The sequence below is a fragment of the Salminus brasiliensis genome, chromosome 6 (genome assembly GCF_030463535.1).
Source record: "Salminus brasiliensis chromosome 6, fSalBra1.hap2, whole genome shotgun sequence".
Classification (NCBI taxonomy): domain Eukaryota; kingdom Metazoa; phylum Chordata; class Actinopteri; order Characiformes; family Bryconidae; genus Salminus; species Salminus brasiliensis.
Window position 1 is genome coordinate 6,772,970 of NC_132883.1, and position 13,034 is coordinate 6,786,003.

The following is a 13,034-nucleotide window of genomic DNA, read 5'->3' on the forward strand; positions in this document are numbered from 1 at the left end:
ATGGCTGGGCGATAAGACCGGCGCCCCTGGCTAGTATAGTATGGCTGGGCGGTAAGACTGGCGACCCTGGCTAGTATAGTATGGCTGGGCAGTAAGACCGGCGCCCCTGGCTAGTATAGTATGGCTGTGTGGTAAGACCGGCGACCCTGGCTAGTATAGTATGGCTGGGCGGTAAGACCGGCGCCCCTGGCTAGTATAGTATGGCTGTGTGGTAAGACTGGCGACCCTGGCTAGTATAATATAGCTCTGTGGTAAGACCGGCGCCCCTGGCTAGTATAGTATGGCTGGGCGGTAAGACCGGCGCCCCTGGCTAGTATAGTATGGCTGTGTGGTAAGACCGGCGCCCCTGGCTAGTATAGTATGGCAGGGTCTACCTATGCTACTTCTGCTGACTTTGGTCAACGCTAGTCCTAACTGAACTGTGACTAAAGTGCAGCGTCCTCTGGACCGCATTTCATAGCTAAACCAAGCTAACAGACAACGTTATAGGAACGTTCAGCAACGTTTTTAAAAGGTTCCAGGAAGGTTAGCCTGTAACATTACAGAAAAATTACGTGACGTAATAACGGTAAACACTAGCATTACAGGAACGCTCCCAAGACTAAAACATAGTTAATACACTAAAAGGACAAAAGTATTTGGACACCTGCTCATTCATGTTATTAAAGATGTTAAAAAGAGTGTATCCCGCATTTGTGGGAGTAACTGTCTCTACTGTCCAGGAAAGAAGGCTTTCTGCTCGATTTAGAAGGAGCATTGCAGTAAGGATTTGATTGCAAAAGCGTTAAGTGAGGTCAGGATGTTGGATGATCGCCACCCCACCTCATCTCCAACCATCGTTCCAGATAACACAGCTCCACTGCTCAATGCTGGGGTGGCTTTACACACCCCTCTAGCCCACATCCAGCATTAGACATGATACCCATAGGTTCTATTCTATTTACAAGAACATGCTGTGTGTGTGTGTGCATTTGCACATCTGTGTCAGCAATGGGTGCAACTTCAAGTACAGAGTACATAGTGGACAATGAGCATCCATTACTATACGTAAACGTTAAAACGTTAAAAAAAAACGTAAAAAAACGTTAAAAACGTAAAAAAACGTTAACAACTTAAAAAAACGTTAAAAACGTTTAAACGTCCAACCCAAGCTGTTTATTCCAGGTCAGATGCAAGCTCTGAGCTGAGGCATGCGAATTTACTGAATGACTTGTGAGGAGAGAGAAACGAGGGTCCAACGCAGGATGGAGGCTGGAGACGGCGCAGCTCGGTGAGAGAGTGACGTTGAGAGAGAGAGAGAGGGAGAGGGAGAGAGAGGGAGTAGCAGCAGTAGCAGGAGCAAGAGCTGGAGCAGGAGCAGAAGCAGTCGGTCGTGCTGGCTAGCGGTAGACTGTAACTGGCAGGAGCTGCAGTTAACGCGGACCCCCTTCAGCGCGCTCCGTGGGTAAGTCGTGCGTATTTACGTGGTAAAAAGTTGATGCGTCGGTTATTTGGAGCAATCGTGGAGCATTCGAGCTTCTGCTGATGGTTAGGGAGCTCGATGGTCCTGTTGCTGCTCTGCAATGAGGCTGAAGTTGGCAGCGCCAGCTTCTTGGGGGAATTCTCCGTTCCACCTTAAATGGTGCAGCAGTTCCATTCTGGCGCCTCAGGCGCCAGAATGGAACTGCTGCACCATTTAAGGTGGAACGGAGAATTCCGAAAAAAGACCCTGGTGCCAACCAGATGCCAACTCAAAGTAGGTGAGAAGCTCAAGCAGCTGCTTAGTTTGTCCTTAAACCCTTCATTAAAGCTTGCATATACTCGCAGTAAGCCAGTGCTCGTCCCATCTGGCCATCTCTGCTATCCAACTGCAGCAGCAGCAGCACTAGGTGAGGTGAATCCCCCAATACCAGCGTATAGAGAAGGTCTGCTCATGCCCCCATCCCCATCCCCTTGCAAAAGTTCCTTACCACACCAGGCTGCCAGTACACCCCCCCCTATACTGCCCATACCTGTAACATCATAAAGCATAGCTGCTTGCTGAGATAAGCTGTGGTGCAATGCCATCAACGCTTCACGTCAGAACCATCAGATATTCCTGATAAGCTGTGCTGAAATGTGTGTGGATGTGTGGGTGGTTGAGTTTTCGAATGCAGCCAAGCATTAAGAAATGTCCCTCAACCGCGCACAGCTTCATTTCTTATTACTCAACAATCTATTTCTCTCTCTCTCTCTCTCTCTCCCTCCCTCTCTCTCTCTCCTTCCTTCCTTTCCCACAGGGCAAACCTCTTCAATATGAGATGAACGGAGTGCCACTTATTGGAGGCATCGGAAGAATAACACACACACAGACACACACACACAGAGACACACACACCGGCTCCTCGTTCTGCTCCTTTCCGAAGCGGTGGTTCCGGCTGACCACTGTGGATATTCCTGCGTGACCGCAGTGCATGTTGCTGAATCTCTCCCCCCTTCTCCTTCACCAGCTTCTCCTTCTCCTGCATCACTGCTTCTCCTCAGCACCACTCCTCTGATGCCTGATGCTGTTCCTCTGGTTCTTCTGGTTCCTCTGGTGAATGAAGGGCTTTGTAGAACCTGACTCTTCTGTACTGCTTGTGCTGTTCCCGTCTTCTTCTTCTACTTGGTTTGGGTGGAGGTGAAGGGTTACAAAAGTAATGCTAAATAAGGATAATACGGCAACGGCGTGACCCAGATAACGTCAGATAACTGCCACCTTTTGCCCTCCCTGGATCTACCTACCCTACCACCCCGTCACGGGCGGCTCCATGGAAGCAGCAGCAGAAGTAGCAGCAGCGTGCATGCGGGGAGCTCGTTAGGGCGCGGGACGGGGTGCAGGATGCAGTCTGGGACGCGGGCTCTCTGCGCCGGAGGAGGCGCCTCACTATGTTGCCTGCTCCTGCTCTGGCTCATATACACACACCTGCTTAAAGAAGGCAAGTACTGCTGGAGCGTCCTCCCTTTCAGTGCTTTCCGTGCTTTCCGTGACCTGTTAAAGGGTTCAGATTCGCGCAGTTTAGCCCCTGGCTTTGGGTGAAGTCGATCAGCTGAGACGTGTTTGGTATATGGAGTCTGATTCTGTAGAGTAAAGCTGTGCGAGGCTAAGGTGGCTAACAGGTAATGGAAGCTTATGGACACCAGATTAGCTGATTAGCCAGATTGGTGGTAGTTTCAAAGTAGGGCAACTTGTCTAAAATAGTGTAAAATAGACTTGTTTGAATGGTTTCTGACGCCGTTTGACATCCGGGTGTCTATAGAAATGGACAAGAGGACACTAAAAAGGTCAAAAAGGTAGTAGAAGTCTTTTTTGGGGGCTTTTTGATGGGTATTTTGTCCATGTTTGTCCTTATTGTCGACACTTAAATCACTACATATTTTCTTTTCTTATCTGATATCGAAAAGGACATGGAAATCTCCAGCATTAGCCGATGCCGATCTGCTGTTTTCTTTAAAAGCTCTAAATGAGCCCTTTTTAATTGAAGCCTTCACTGAATATTCACGTCTAAAAGTAGGTTATGATGCTCAAATCTACTAGTCAAACGCACATCTAGCCTACAGCAAGAAACACATCGCTAACATCATCCCATCACAGGGTGAGTGTGTGCTGTTTCAAGCTAGATTCGGTACAGGATTGTGTCAGCACTGATAGATCCGTTCTGATACTGATAAGACGTCGCTTGATTACTTTCATTGTAAATACTGAGGAATCTAGCCGAAATGGAGTGGACGTGAGTAATAAGCAGTCACATCATATTAGGATAAGAGTCCAGGTTTTAATTTGTGTCCTGGGTTTGAAAGTGCAGGACGCAAGCATTGGACGTGATGTCATTCAGCTGAGCTTTGGACTAGAACCACAATATAGGGAAAACAGAGGATATGATAATGCCTCCGGGGTCTTGCCTTGATCTATTGACATTCAGTGGGACGTAATATTCAGCTTGGGTCCTGGGCCATGTCTTAACACACAAGGGCAGAAACCACAATGGAGAGCGGAGAGTTCTTGGGAGAGACCTGGTGACCTTGTGGTATTGATATGGAAATGCGGAGGAGAATATTGAGAGCAAAATTTGCACCTGCATTGAGCAGCCCCATGTTGAATGTCAGATTGCTGGTAGTGCGAGACTCGCAAATCCCAAACCTCTCACACACATCCTAATATGGTCATACCGAAGGTCTGAGTTCTGTGTGTGTGTGTGTGTGTGTGTTTGTGTGTGCCTGTGTGCACTTGTGCATTCATGCATGCGTGCATACATGTGTGTGAGCACTGCCTGCTCAGATATGTGTGTGTGTGTGTGTGTGTTTGTCTGTGTGAGTCTGCACGCAGCCTAACAAAAAGCCTGTGAGAATTAGAATCAGGGAAAGACTCGGGATGGTGTGTGTGTGATCAGCTAACTGGCCTAAAAAGGCAGTGAGAGCTAGAACTGCAACTACATATGTACCGCACATATATGTGTGTGTGTGGGCTCAGAAATTCAGTATTGTGCACTGCTAACTATAATTACTAGAGCTGCCAAATGCTGAAATGATTGAATTATTTTATAATTCTGTGTGATTAATAGATGTGCATTTAGACTCATTTTGAGATTTGCATCAGTGTAAGAGTTACCATAATGGAGCTGTAGGCTTCCTTCTAGCGTACGGTACTGGTGTTAAATCTGCATAGGAATGCATTCATTATTTGCATTAAGTATTTCAAGTTAAGTTATTTAATAAAAGAATAATTGGGTTGGGGCAACAAAAATTCTAATTGTCTAGCCTGTTTACCACCCTGTTCTTTTACATCCAAATAAAACATGCTGATTTTCCTTTATGGAGTTGGCTTGTAAAAAACAATAAGCCCTACTGTTACACCATGATGGTTCACAGGAGCTGCATCTTAGAAATGAGAATGAGAAAAACATATATAACATATACAGAGTTTAACTGGATAGTGCTGCTGTCCTGTTGTTGTGTCCTCTCAGTGCGATGTACTGTTAGCAAGCTAAAGAGATTGTTAGTCAGATTGTTAGCTTTTAGCCTTACCTAAAAAACTGACAAGCCAGGGCTTTTCTGTCTGATGTGTGTTTAGCTACAGTTTGTTAGTCAGCTGAGGTGGTCCAGTTTAACTAGCGTAGCTTTTAGTCTAGCACAAAACCCTCAAACTGCAGAAAATCCAGCTCAAGACCAGCTTTTGCTGGCTGGTGGCCGGCCTTTGATGGTCAAGGCGAAAGGCTGAAAAGCTGGTCATTCAGACGAAAACATACCCTATGCTGGTTAGCCATGCTTGGTGATGCTGACTGCCCAGCTTGGTGATCAGCTTAGTCGTGCTGGTCATGCTGATCAACCTGCCTGGTTTAGCTTGGTCAGGTTGATCATGCCTGTAGACCAGCTAAAAAATCTAATTATACCATATGCTATGTTGGTCTAGAGCTTAACTGGTCAACCATCTTAACCAGCTTGACCAGTCTGAGCTGCCCATGCTGTTTTTGTGAGGTTTTAGAATTGGCTCGTTTTCCAGCTTATTATTCAGCCATGACAAAATACAGTTTGTCATTTTTGTGCACCTCTAATAGGTAACACCATTCAGCAATGTAACAATTTGGCAACACGCAAAAGAATTTAGTTGGTAATGTGTTTTATTCTAAAATAGCCGAGAGAAATTAGTAGGTTTTTGTGTTGGAAGAGTAATGGAGGCTTTAACTGTAGAGGAGCTAATGAGCTAACGCAGAGCTACTGAGCAGTGCAGTGTTGGATGCTAATGAGGCTCATCATCTTCTACATGAGGTATTTTGTTCGCAGTAGCTGACGTGCCAACATGTTTTCTGAACCCTTCTAAAGGCAACTGCACTGGTTGAATAGAATAGCCATGTCCTCCTTCTCAACCACGTCCCTAACAATACGGCCTTGGCAAAGCGCTCTCAATTAAGGCACTTAAGTTTCAGAGTAGGAGAATGTGCTTTAATAAACATACCTACTCGCATTTTACAGTCCTGTTAACATAAAATCACTGTTCAACTGTTTGAGAATTCAAAATCTTCAAAATATCCGAAGACTCCAAATCTTGACATAGAAATTGTGTCAAAGAGTTTGAAAGACTTTGGCGTAGGCCCCATCATCGGCCCCAGGCCATATAACATCTGGAGTCTCTGCAGATTCTTTCGTACATTGAATATATATATATATATATATATATATATATATATATATATATATAAGCCTACTTTTTAAAGACAGGGGGAAGCTGCTGATGGGTTAAGGTAAAGTGACTGACTGCATGTTTCAACCAATGACTATCATTCTTATATATATATATATATATATATATATATATATATATATATATATATATATATATATATACAGGATCACAGTTACCATAGCAATACTTCTACGTCACTACACTTCTCAGTTTGCAACTTAAGCTTTCCGGGTGGCATAAGTGCTTGTAAAATTACCATATTCCATGTAATAGTGCATACCATTCATTCTCTATTCGACTGTGTACAGTGACCCCTGCACCGTGACCCCCCGTACCATGACCCCCGTTACTGTGATGGATCGGTACAAAAACACGTATGCGGTATGAATACACAAATACACATTATGTGCCTAATATGCAGCCCCGTCCTCCAATCCCCATATCACAGCCCTACTACTCCCAACTGCAGAAGGCGATGAGCAGATCTGTATTCAGCACTTTGCATAATTGCAGGGGCACAGTGGGAATTTATTTTATGATTTACTACTAATATACTATTATTATTAAAAAGCCTTTGCTATTAGGGCTGCACAATATGTCATTTCAATATCGTCATTGCAGTGTGCACTTGTGCAGTAGTCACATCACAGGATGAGCAATGTCAGGTGCAATGTCAAATCATATTAAACATGGCATGCTACAATGTTTTTGCTGCTTAATACGAATGGGAAATCTGTATCACTGTTCTCACTGTTTTACCAGAAGCAGATTATATCTGTCCAATATCATTTATTTTACTCCAACCTTGGATACATTGTAATGGACAATAAATAAATAGATGCATTAATATCGTGCCATGTTGGATCATTGACCTCTTGTGAGATCTTGTGAAAATTCCTGTAATTGTTTTATATTGCAAATATAAATAGCAGAAAATTATATTATAATTATATTGAAATGAAATTTATTTCAGTATTGTGCAGCCCTACACTTACAATTATGTTTTCTACAAAAAGATACTGTAATATTTTTTTTTTTATACAGAAGGTATTCATCAGTCTTGCATCACATAGTGAATTCCACTGTGCGCACAATATTATGATTTTAAGGTTGGTATGGCCTGGGCCAGTGGAGTGGTAGGGCCCAGGGTAATATCTTCTCATGGGGCCCAAAATCCCTGGCAGCGCCCCTGGGTGTAAGTATATTTGTATATATGTGATGTATATTCCTGCTGAACCATCACGGTACAGAATCACAGTTCGCTGCACACAGTGACACGGTTATTACACAGTACACACTATTAGGATAAATATGGTAATTCTGTTGGATTTGCATGGTATTGTGGGAACTGTAGCAATTTACCGCAGCGATTTATTGCTGCGGTAACTGTAGTCTTGTTTGTTCCCCCAGCTCCTCTCTCTCTGTTTTCACCTTTGGATTTGAAACATCTTATTTCATGGTGGATAGGACAAGGGCGATGGCTTGTGGAAGTACATTGAGCGTGCTAGCATTTACACGTTGCTAGGGATGCACTGCTCCATCTTTTTCTGTTCTGATACAGATACCGATACATCAACTTTGCGTATCGGCCGATACCCGATACCGATCCAATATCGTTGTTGAATTAATAAAGGATTTACTTAAACATTACTTTACTAACTTTATAAAACATACTAAAACAAGTTAAAACAGATTATTGTGTTAGAGACACCCAATTTCTGTTTATTTGTCTCTAAAATTAATAACTGTGCTGGACCTCAGCACAGAGTTGTCTGGGCTCATGACAAAAAAGGAGCTAGTAGCTCCGCCCTTCTCCGACGAGCTGGATTATTCCCTGAAAGATGATGACATGTCAAGGGCACCACACTTGCTATTTGCTATGATATGTGTATCACATCTGTAAATTACTCTGATCCTGGGTTATGAAGCCTATGATACCAGTGGTGCAAGTATCGAGTTCCGTGAATGGATCGGTCCTGTGGATCAGACTAATGATCCGATACCCGATCCAGCAAATTTCATTAGTATCGGGACCAATATCCGATCCTAGTGTGGGATCGGTGCATCCCTACGTGTTACTGCTTAATTAACACACTGCAGGCTGTATTAGCTGCATCAGGGGGTGCTATATAGCACTAGGTGGTACAAACTACAACTTGCACAACTGTCTGTTCAGGCTTAATGGAAAGAAACCGCAATAATGATCAATAACAGCCGACGGATCGTGCAACCAGACAGAGAGTGTCACACCTGCCTTCATTGCTGCATTGTCTCCTACAGATGGCCATTAGCAGGGACAGGGAGTAGACTGGTAAGAGCCTTGACAGAAATGAACTGTGTCACAGTGTAGCGTCCTCCTACCCTTAATGCAGCACATTCGCAGGCACCCAACCGCGCAAATCGTCACTTGAACGTGGGCCTTTCCCACCCAAAACATTATCTGACACCAACTGACTTCAGCGGATCAAAAGCTTAGCCGAGACCCCCACTGAGACTCAAAGGCGAAAAAGCTTTCTGTTTCTCATCTATCTGCAGGAACGCCGTCTCCCTCCACAGTTGCACACATGCACACCACATGCAGACCAAACACACACACACTTACACAATCCCCATGGTTCCACTCAGAGTGGACCTCTTCAAAAGTTCACCCACTTGCTCAAAGTGACGTTCCCCCACTCCCAAAATGTCACAGAGTGGAATAGGCAACAGGCCCGGCAGGCCGAGCCAAAAAACAGTCATTAACTCTCAGGCACTTTTCATCTGGCGTGAAGGTAATTTCACAGCGGCGTGCAGGGAGTGTTTCATTTCATAACTCTGCAATATTGTTTGCAGTTCTGTTGTGACTATGTTAAGCAATTTGCCTCTCGCAAGGCCAAAAAATACGAAAATAAAAAACTGAAAAACGATGGCAGTGTGGGTCGCTAGCAGGAGAGGAAGTTATCTGCTTCAGTAGTGCAAGTAGAGTAGACAGACTCTATTCTGCTCGCTTCTGTTCTGTTCTATTTCTCTCTATTCTGCATATAAACAAGACTTCAGCCGAGCTGTAAAGCAAGCTGTAGATTTATTCAGGTCTATTGTAGTCAAATCTGCATGGGAATACAATTAATTTGCTGGATTGGACAGTGATATTTAAGCTACACTACTGGACGAAAAGACGAAAGTATTGAGACACCTGCTGAAATCAAGGGTTTTACAAAATGTCCAGGTTTTGTTGGAGTAACTATCTCTACTATCCAAGGAAGAAGGCTTTCTACTAGTTTGTGGAGGACCATTGCTGTGAGGATTTGATTGCATTCAGTGATAAGAGTGCTAGTGAGGTCAGCCCTACTACTCAACTCATCCCAAATGTTGGATGGAGCACCATTCATCATTCCCGCGACACTGCTCCACAGCTCCATGCTGGGGGCCACATACCTGGCATTAGGCAGCATGGTGCCAATAGGTTCATGTTTATCTGCTCCAGAGAGTCCTATTCCATTGGTGGCAGTTCTTTACAGGGCCTAGATATGCTGTGTGTGTGCATTTAAAGAAACTGACTGCATATGCAAAAATACTCCAGCAAGCTAATTAAGGCCTGAGACCTTGGTTATCTAAAGTTATCTGAGAGCTCAAATCTCTTGGGCTGCCCAAACTTTCCGCTCTTTCCTTTTTTACAAGACAAATATAAAAATAATATACTTAATATAGTAATAATCTCCCTTAAAATGTTGAGAGAGTGTGTCTTCTTGAACTGAATGCCTTTTGGAGATCAGCTCATCTTCTAATGTACTTAACTATTCATAATAACAGAAATGACTGCCCAAACATTTGCATGGCACTGGATCAGTCTATATCTATTGTACGAACCACATTCTATGGCTGGATCAAAGAGCAGGCTGATAAGCAAGGACGGCTGTGACTCCAGCTTTACTTAGAGATCCAAGATGGGATGATCAATAGGCTTGACCTTTGACCTCTACAGTGAATCAATTACCAGGAATCACTTGCAGACCTGCAGAGCTCTTGAAGCGTGCAATGAAGACTCATTACACTTGTCTCTTTAAGAGGCTTTTAAAATCATATATATATATATATATATATATATATATATATATATATATATATATATATATATATATATATACAGTGGGGAAAAAAGTATTTAGTCAGTCACCAATTGTGCAAGTTCTCCCACTTAAAAAGATGAGAGAGGCCTGTAATTGACATCAAGGGTAGACCTCAACTATGAGACAAAATGAGAAAAAAAATTCTGAAAACCACATTGTCTGATTTTTAAAGAATTTATTTGCAAATAATGGTGAATAATGGTAAGTATTTGATCACCTACAAACAAGCAAGATTTCTGGCAGTCACAGACCTGTAACTTCTCTGTCCTCCACTCATTACCTGTATTTATGGCACCTGTTTGAACTGGTTAACAGTATAAAAGACACCTGCCCACAACCTCAAACAGTCACACTCCAACTCCACTATGGTGAAGACCAAAGAGCTGTTGAAGGACACCAGAAACAAAATTGTAGACCTGCACCAGGCTGGGAAGACTGAATCTGCAATAGGCAAGCAGCTTGGTGTGAAGAAATCTACTGTGGGAGCAATAATCAGAAAATGGGAGACCTACAAGACCACTGCTAATCTCCCTCGATCAGATGCTCCACGCAAGATCTCAGCCCGTGGGGTCAAAATGATCACAAGAACGGTGAGCAAAAATCCCAGAACCACACGGGGGGACCTAGTGAATGACCTGCAGAAAGCTGGGACCAACGTTACAAAGGCTACCATCAGTAACACACTACGCCGCCAGGGACTCAGATCTTGCAGTGCCAGACGTGTTCCCCTGCTTAAGCCAGTACATATCCGGGCGCGTCTGAAGTTTGCTAGAGAGCATTTGGATGTTCCGAAAGAGTATTGAGAGAATGTCTTATGTTCAGATGAAACCAAAGTAAAACTCGTTTTGTTTGGAGGAGAGTGAATGCTAGGTTGCATCCAAAGAACACCATACCAACTGTGAAGCATGGGGGTGGCAACATCATGCTTTGGTGCTGTTTCTCTGCAAAGGAACTAGGACGACTGGTCCGTGTACATGAAAGAATGAACAGGGCCATGTATTGTGAGATTTTAATTGTTTGAAATGTTGTTTATCCACCATTATTTGCAAATAAATTCTTTAAAAATCAGAATGTGATTTTCTGATTTTTTTTTTCTCATTTTGTCTCTCATAGTTCAGGTCTACCTATGATGTCAATTACAGGCCTCTCTCATCTTTTTAAGTGGGAGAACTTGCACAATTGGTGACTGACTAAATACTTTTTTCCCCTCACTGTATGTATATCACTTTTAAAACATATATATGGTGATGACTAATACATATAATGTATGAGTGTGTGTGTGAGAGAGAGAGAGAGAGAGAGAGAGACTAGTCTTAAATCTTAATAAAGTCTTAATGCTTGTTTTTTTTCCCTCTTGATTTAATTATGCCATCCTCCGAGGCCCGAGCTGTCATCTGCAATCATAGCAGCGCGGCGGTGATGACATCACCGATAGCGCACAGGGTGTTTGTCGTCAATAATGTAGCGTGTAAAAGGAGTCCGGCAACAAAAGAGGAGCTTGGGCAGATTAAAACGCACTGTCAAAAAAATCTCAAAACCCAAATGAAAAGATTCCTCCCCTCTGCAGCGCAATCGCTCAGTAAGCGAAGTCGTACGGAGATTAGTCGTTTGTAAAATATCGTGAAAACAGTTGAATTTTCCTCCGAAGCGGCTCACACTCCGTAACGCTGCACACATTCAGAAACTCAAGGCCATGCAAATGCGCTTCACGGGCATGATATGAGATGCAAACGAGCAGCTTTCTGCATGTGCACATCGCTGGCTTGTTACCGCACACACCCAGGCTGTGCTGCCCTACATACACTGTATGCCCAAATGTTTGTGGACACCCTTTATAATGAATGCATTCAGCTACTTTAAGGTGCACCAGTGGCTGACACAAATGTGCAAATGTGACCGAGGATGGGGGGAACAACAGGGGGAAAGGAGGATAACAAAGTCTGCAGAAAAACAGATTATGGACTACAGTCTGTTATTATAGAACCAATACAAAGTGCTCCTTTATGGTCAGTGGAGCTGGAATAATGAGCTGAGTTCATTACAAACCTGGGGTGGTCATAATATTTCGATATGACTGTGTATGTAGACTTGTATGTAGAAGTGCTTCGCTATTCACTTAGAAAACACCCCTAGCTGGTGTGAATTGACTAGACTCCAAAGATGCTGTACTTGAAGCTCTAAGGGCTCTTGGTACAAACCCGGGTTTGACCACTGCCCCATTCAGTGGAGGGGCTGGACTATTTTTGGCTTTGTAGGCCAACGTCAGAGTTTGGAATCTGATGCAGGAAGCTACAGGAAGCCAGACAGGGCAGTACACACACTCTCACTGGTGACTGTTCAGGTATGTGGAGAAATTAGCTTTTGTAAACTTTTGAATGTCTCTCTCTCTCTCTCTCTCTCTCTCTCTCTCTCTGATTCTTTTCCTCCAGGCTGCAATGAATAGTGACTTAGGATCAATGTTTTAAAAATGGAAAATCCGAAGCAGCCCCAGATGGAATGGCCTTTATTTCCTTCAGCTTTTTCAAGTAGAAGATATCTTCAAAATGTCCCTGTTTTTAACTGTGTCTTTAATCTGAGATGCCTAAAGACGTTCCTCTTGTCAGAATGCCTTTTTCAGTGACAAACCGAACCAAGGCCCTGTACCGGTCATTTTTATTTGTGTGTGTGTGTGTCAGAGAAAAGAGCTGGTGAGGTGGGCTTTTGATGCGTTTATGTGATTGAGGTCTGTGCACCCTACTGAATGGTACTTC

The 13,034-nt window shown here is 43.6% G+C and overlaps 1 protein-coding gene across 1 annotated transcript in view; it reads left to right on the forward strand.

Moving 5' to 3' along the window:
• Positions 1 to 1,255: 1,255 nt before the first annotated feature.
• Positions 1,256 to 13,034, forward strand: part of tafa5l (TAFA chemokine like family member 5, like) — a 91,030-nt gene continuing 79,251 nt past the window's right edge. The window contains exons 1-2 of the mRNA XM_072680819.1: positions 1,256 to 1,444; positions 2,259 to 2,936. Coding sequence (XP_072536920.1) covers positions 2,840 to 2,936 — 97 coding nt within the window. The 5' untranslated portion in view covers positions 1,256 to 1,444; positions 2,259 to 2,839. The remainder of the gene's footprint in view (positions 1,445 to 2,258; positions 2,937 to 13,034) is intronic.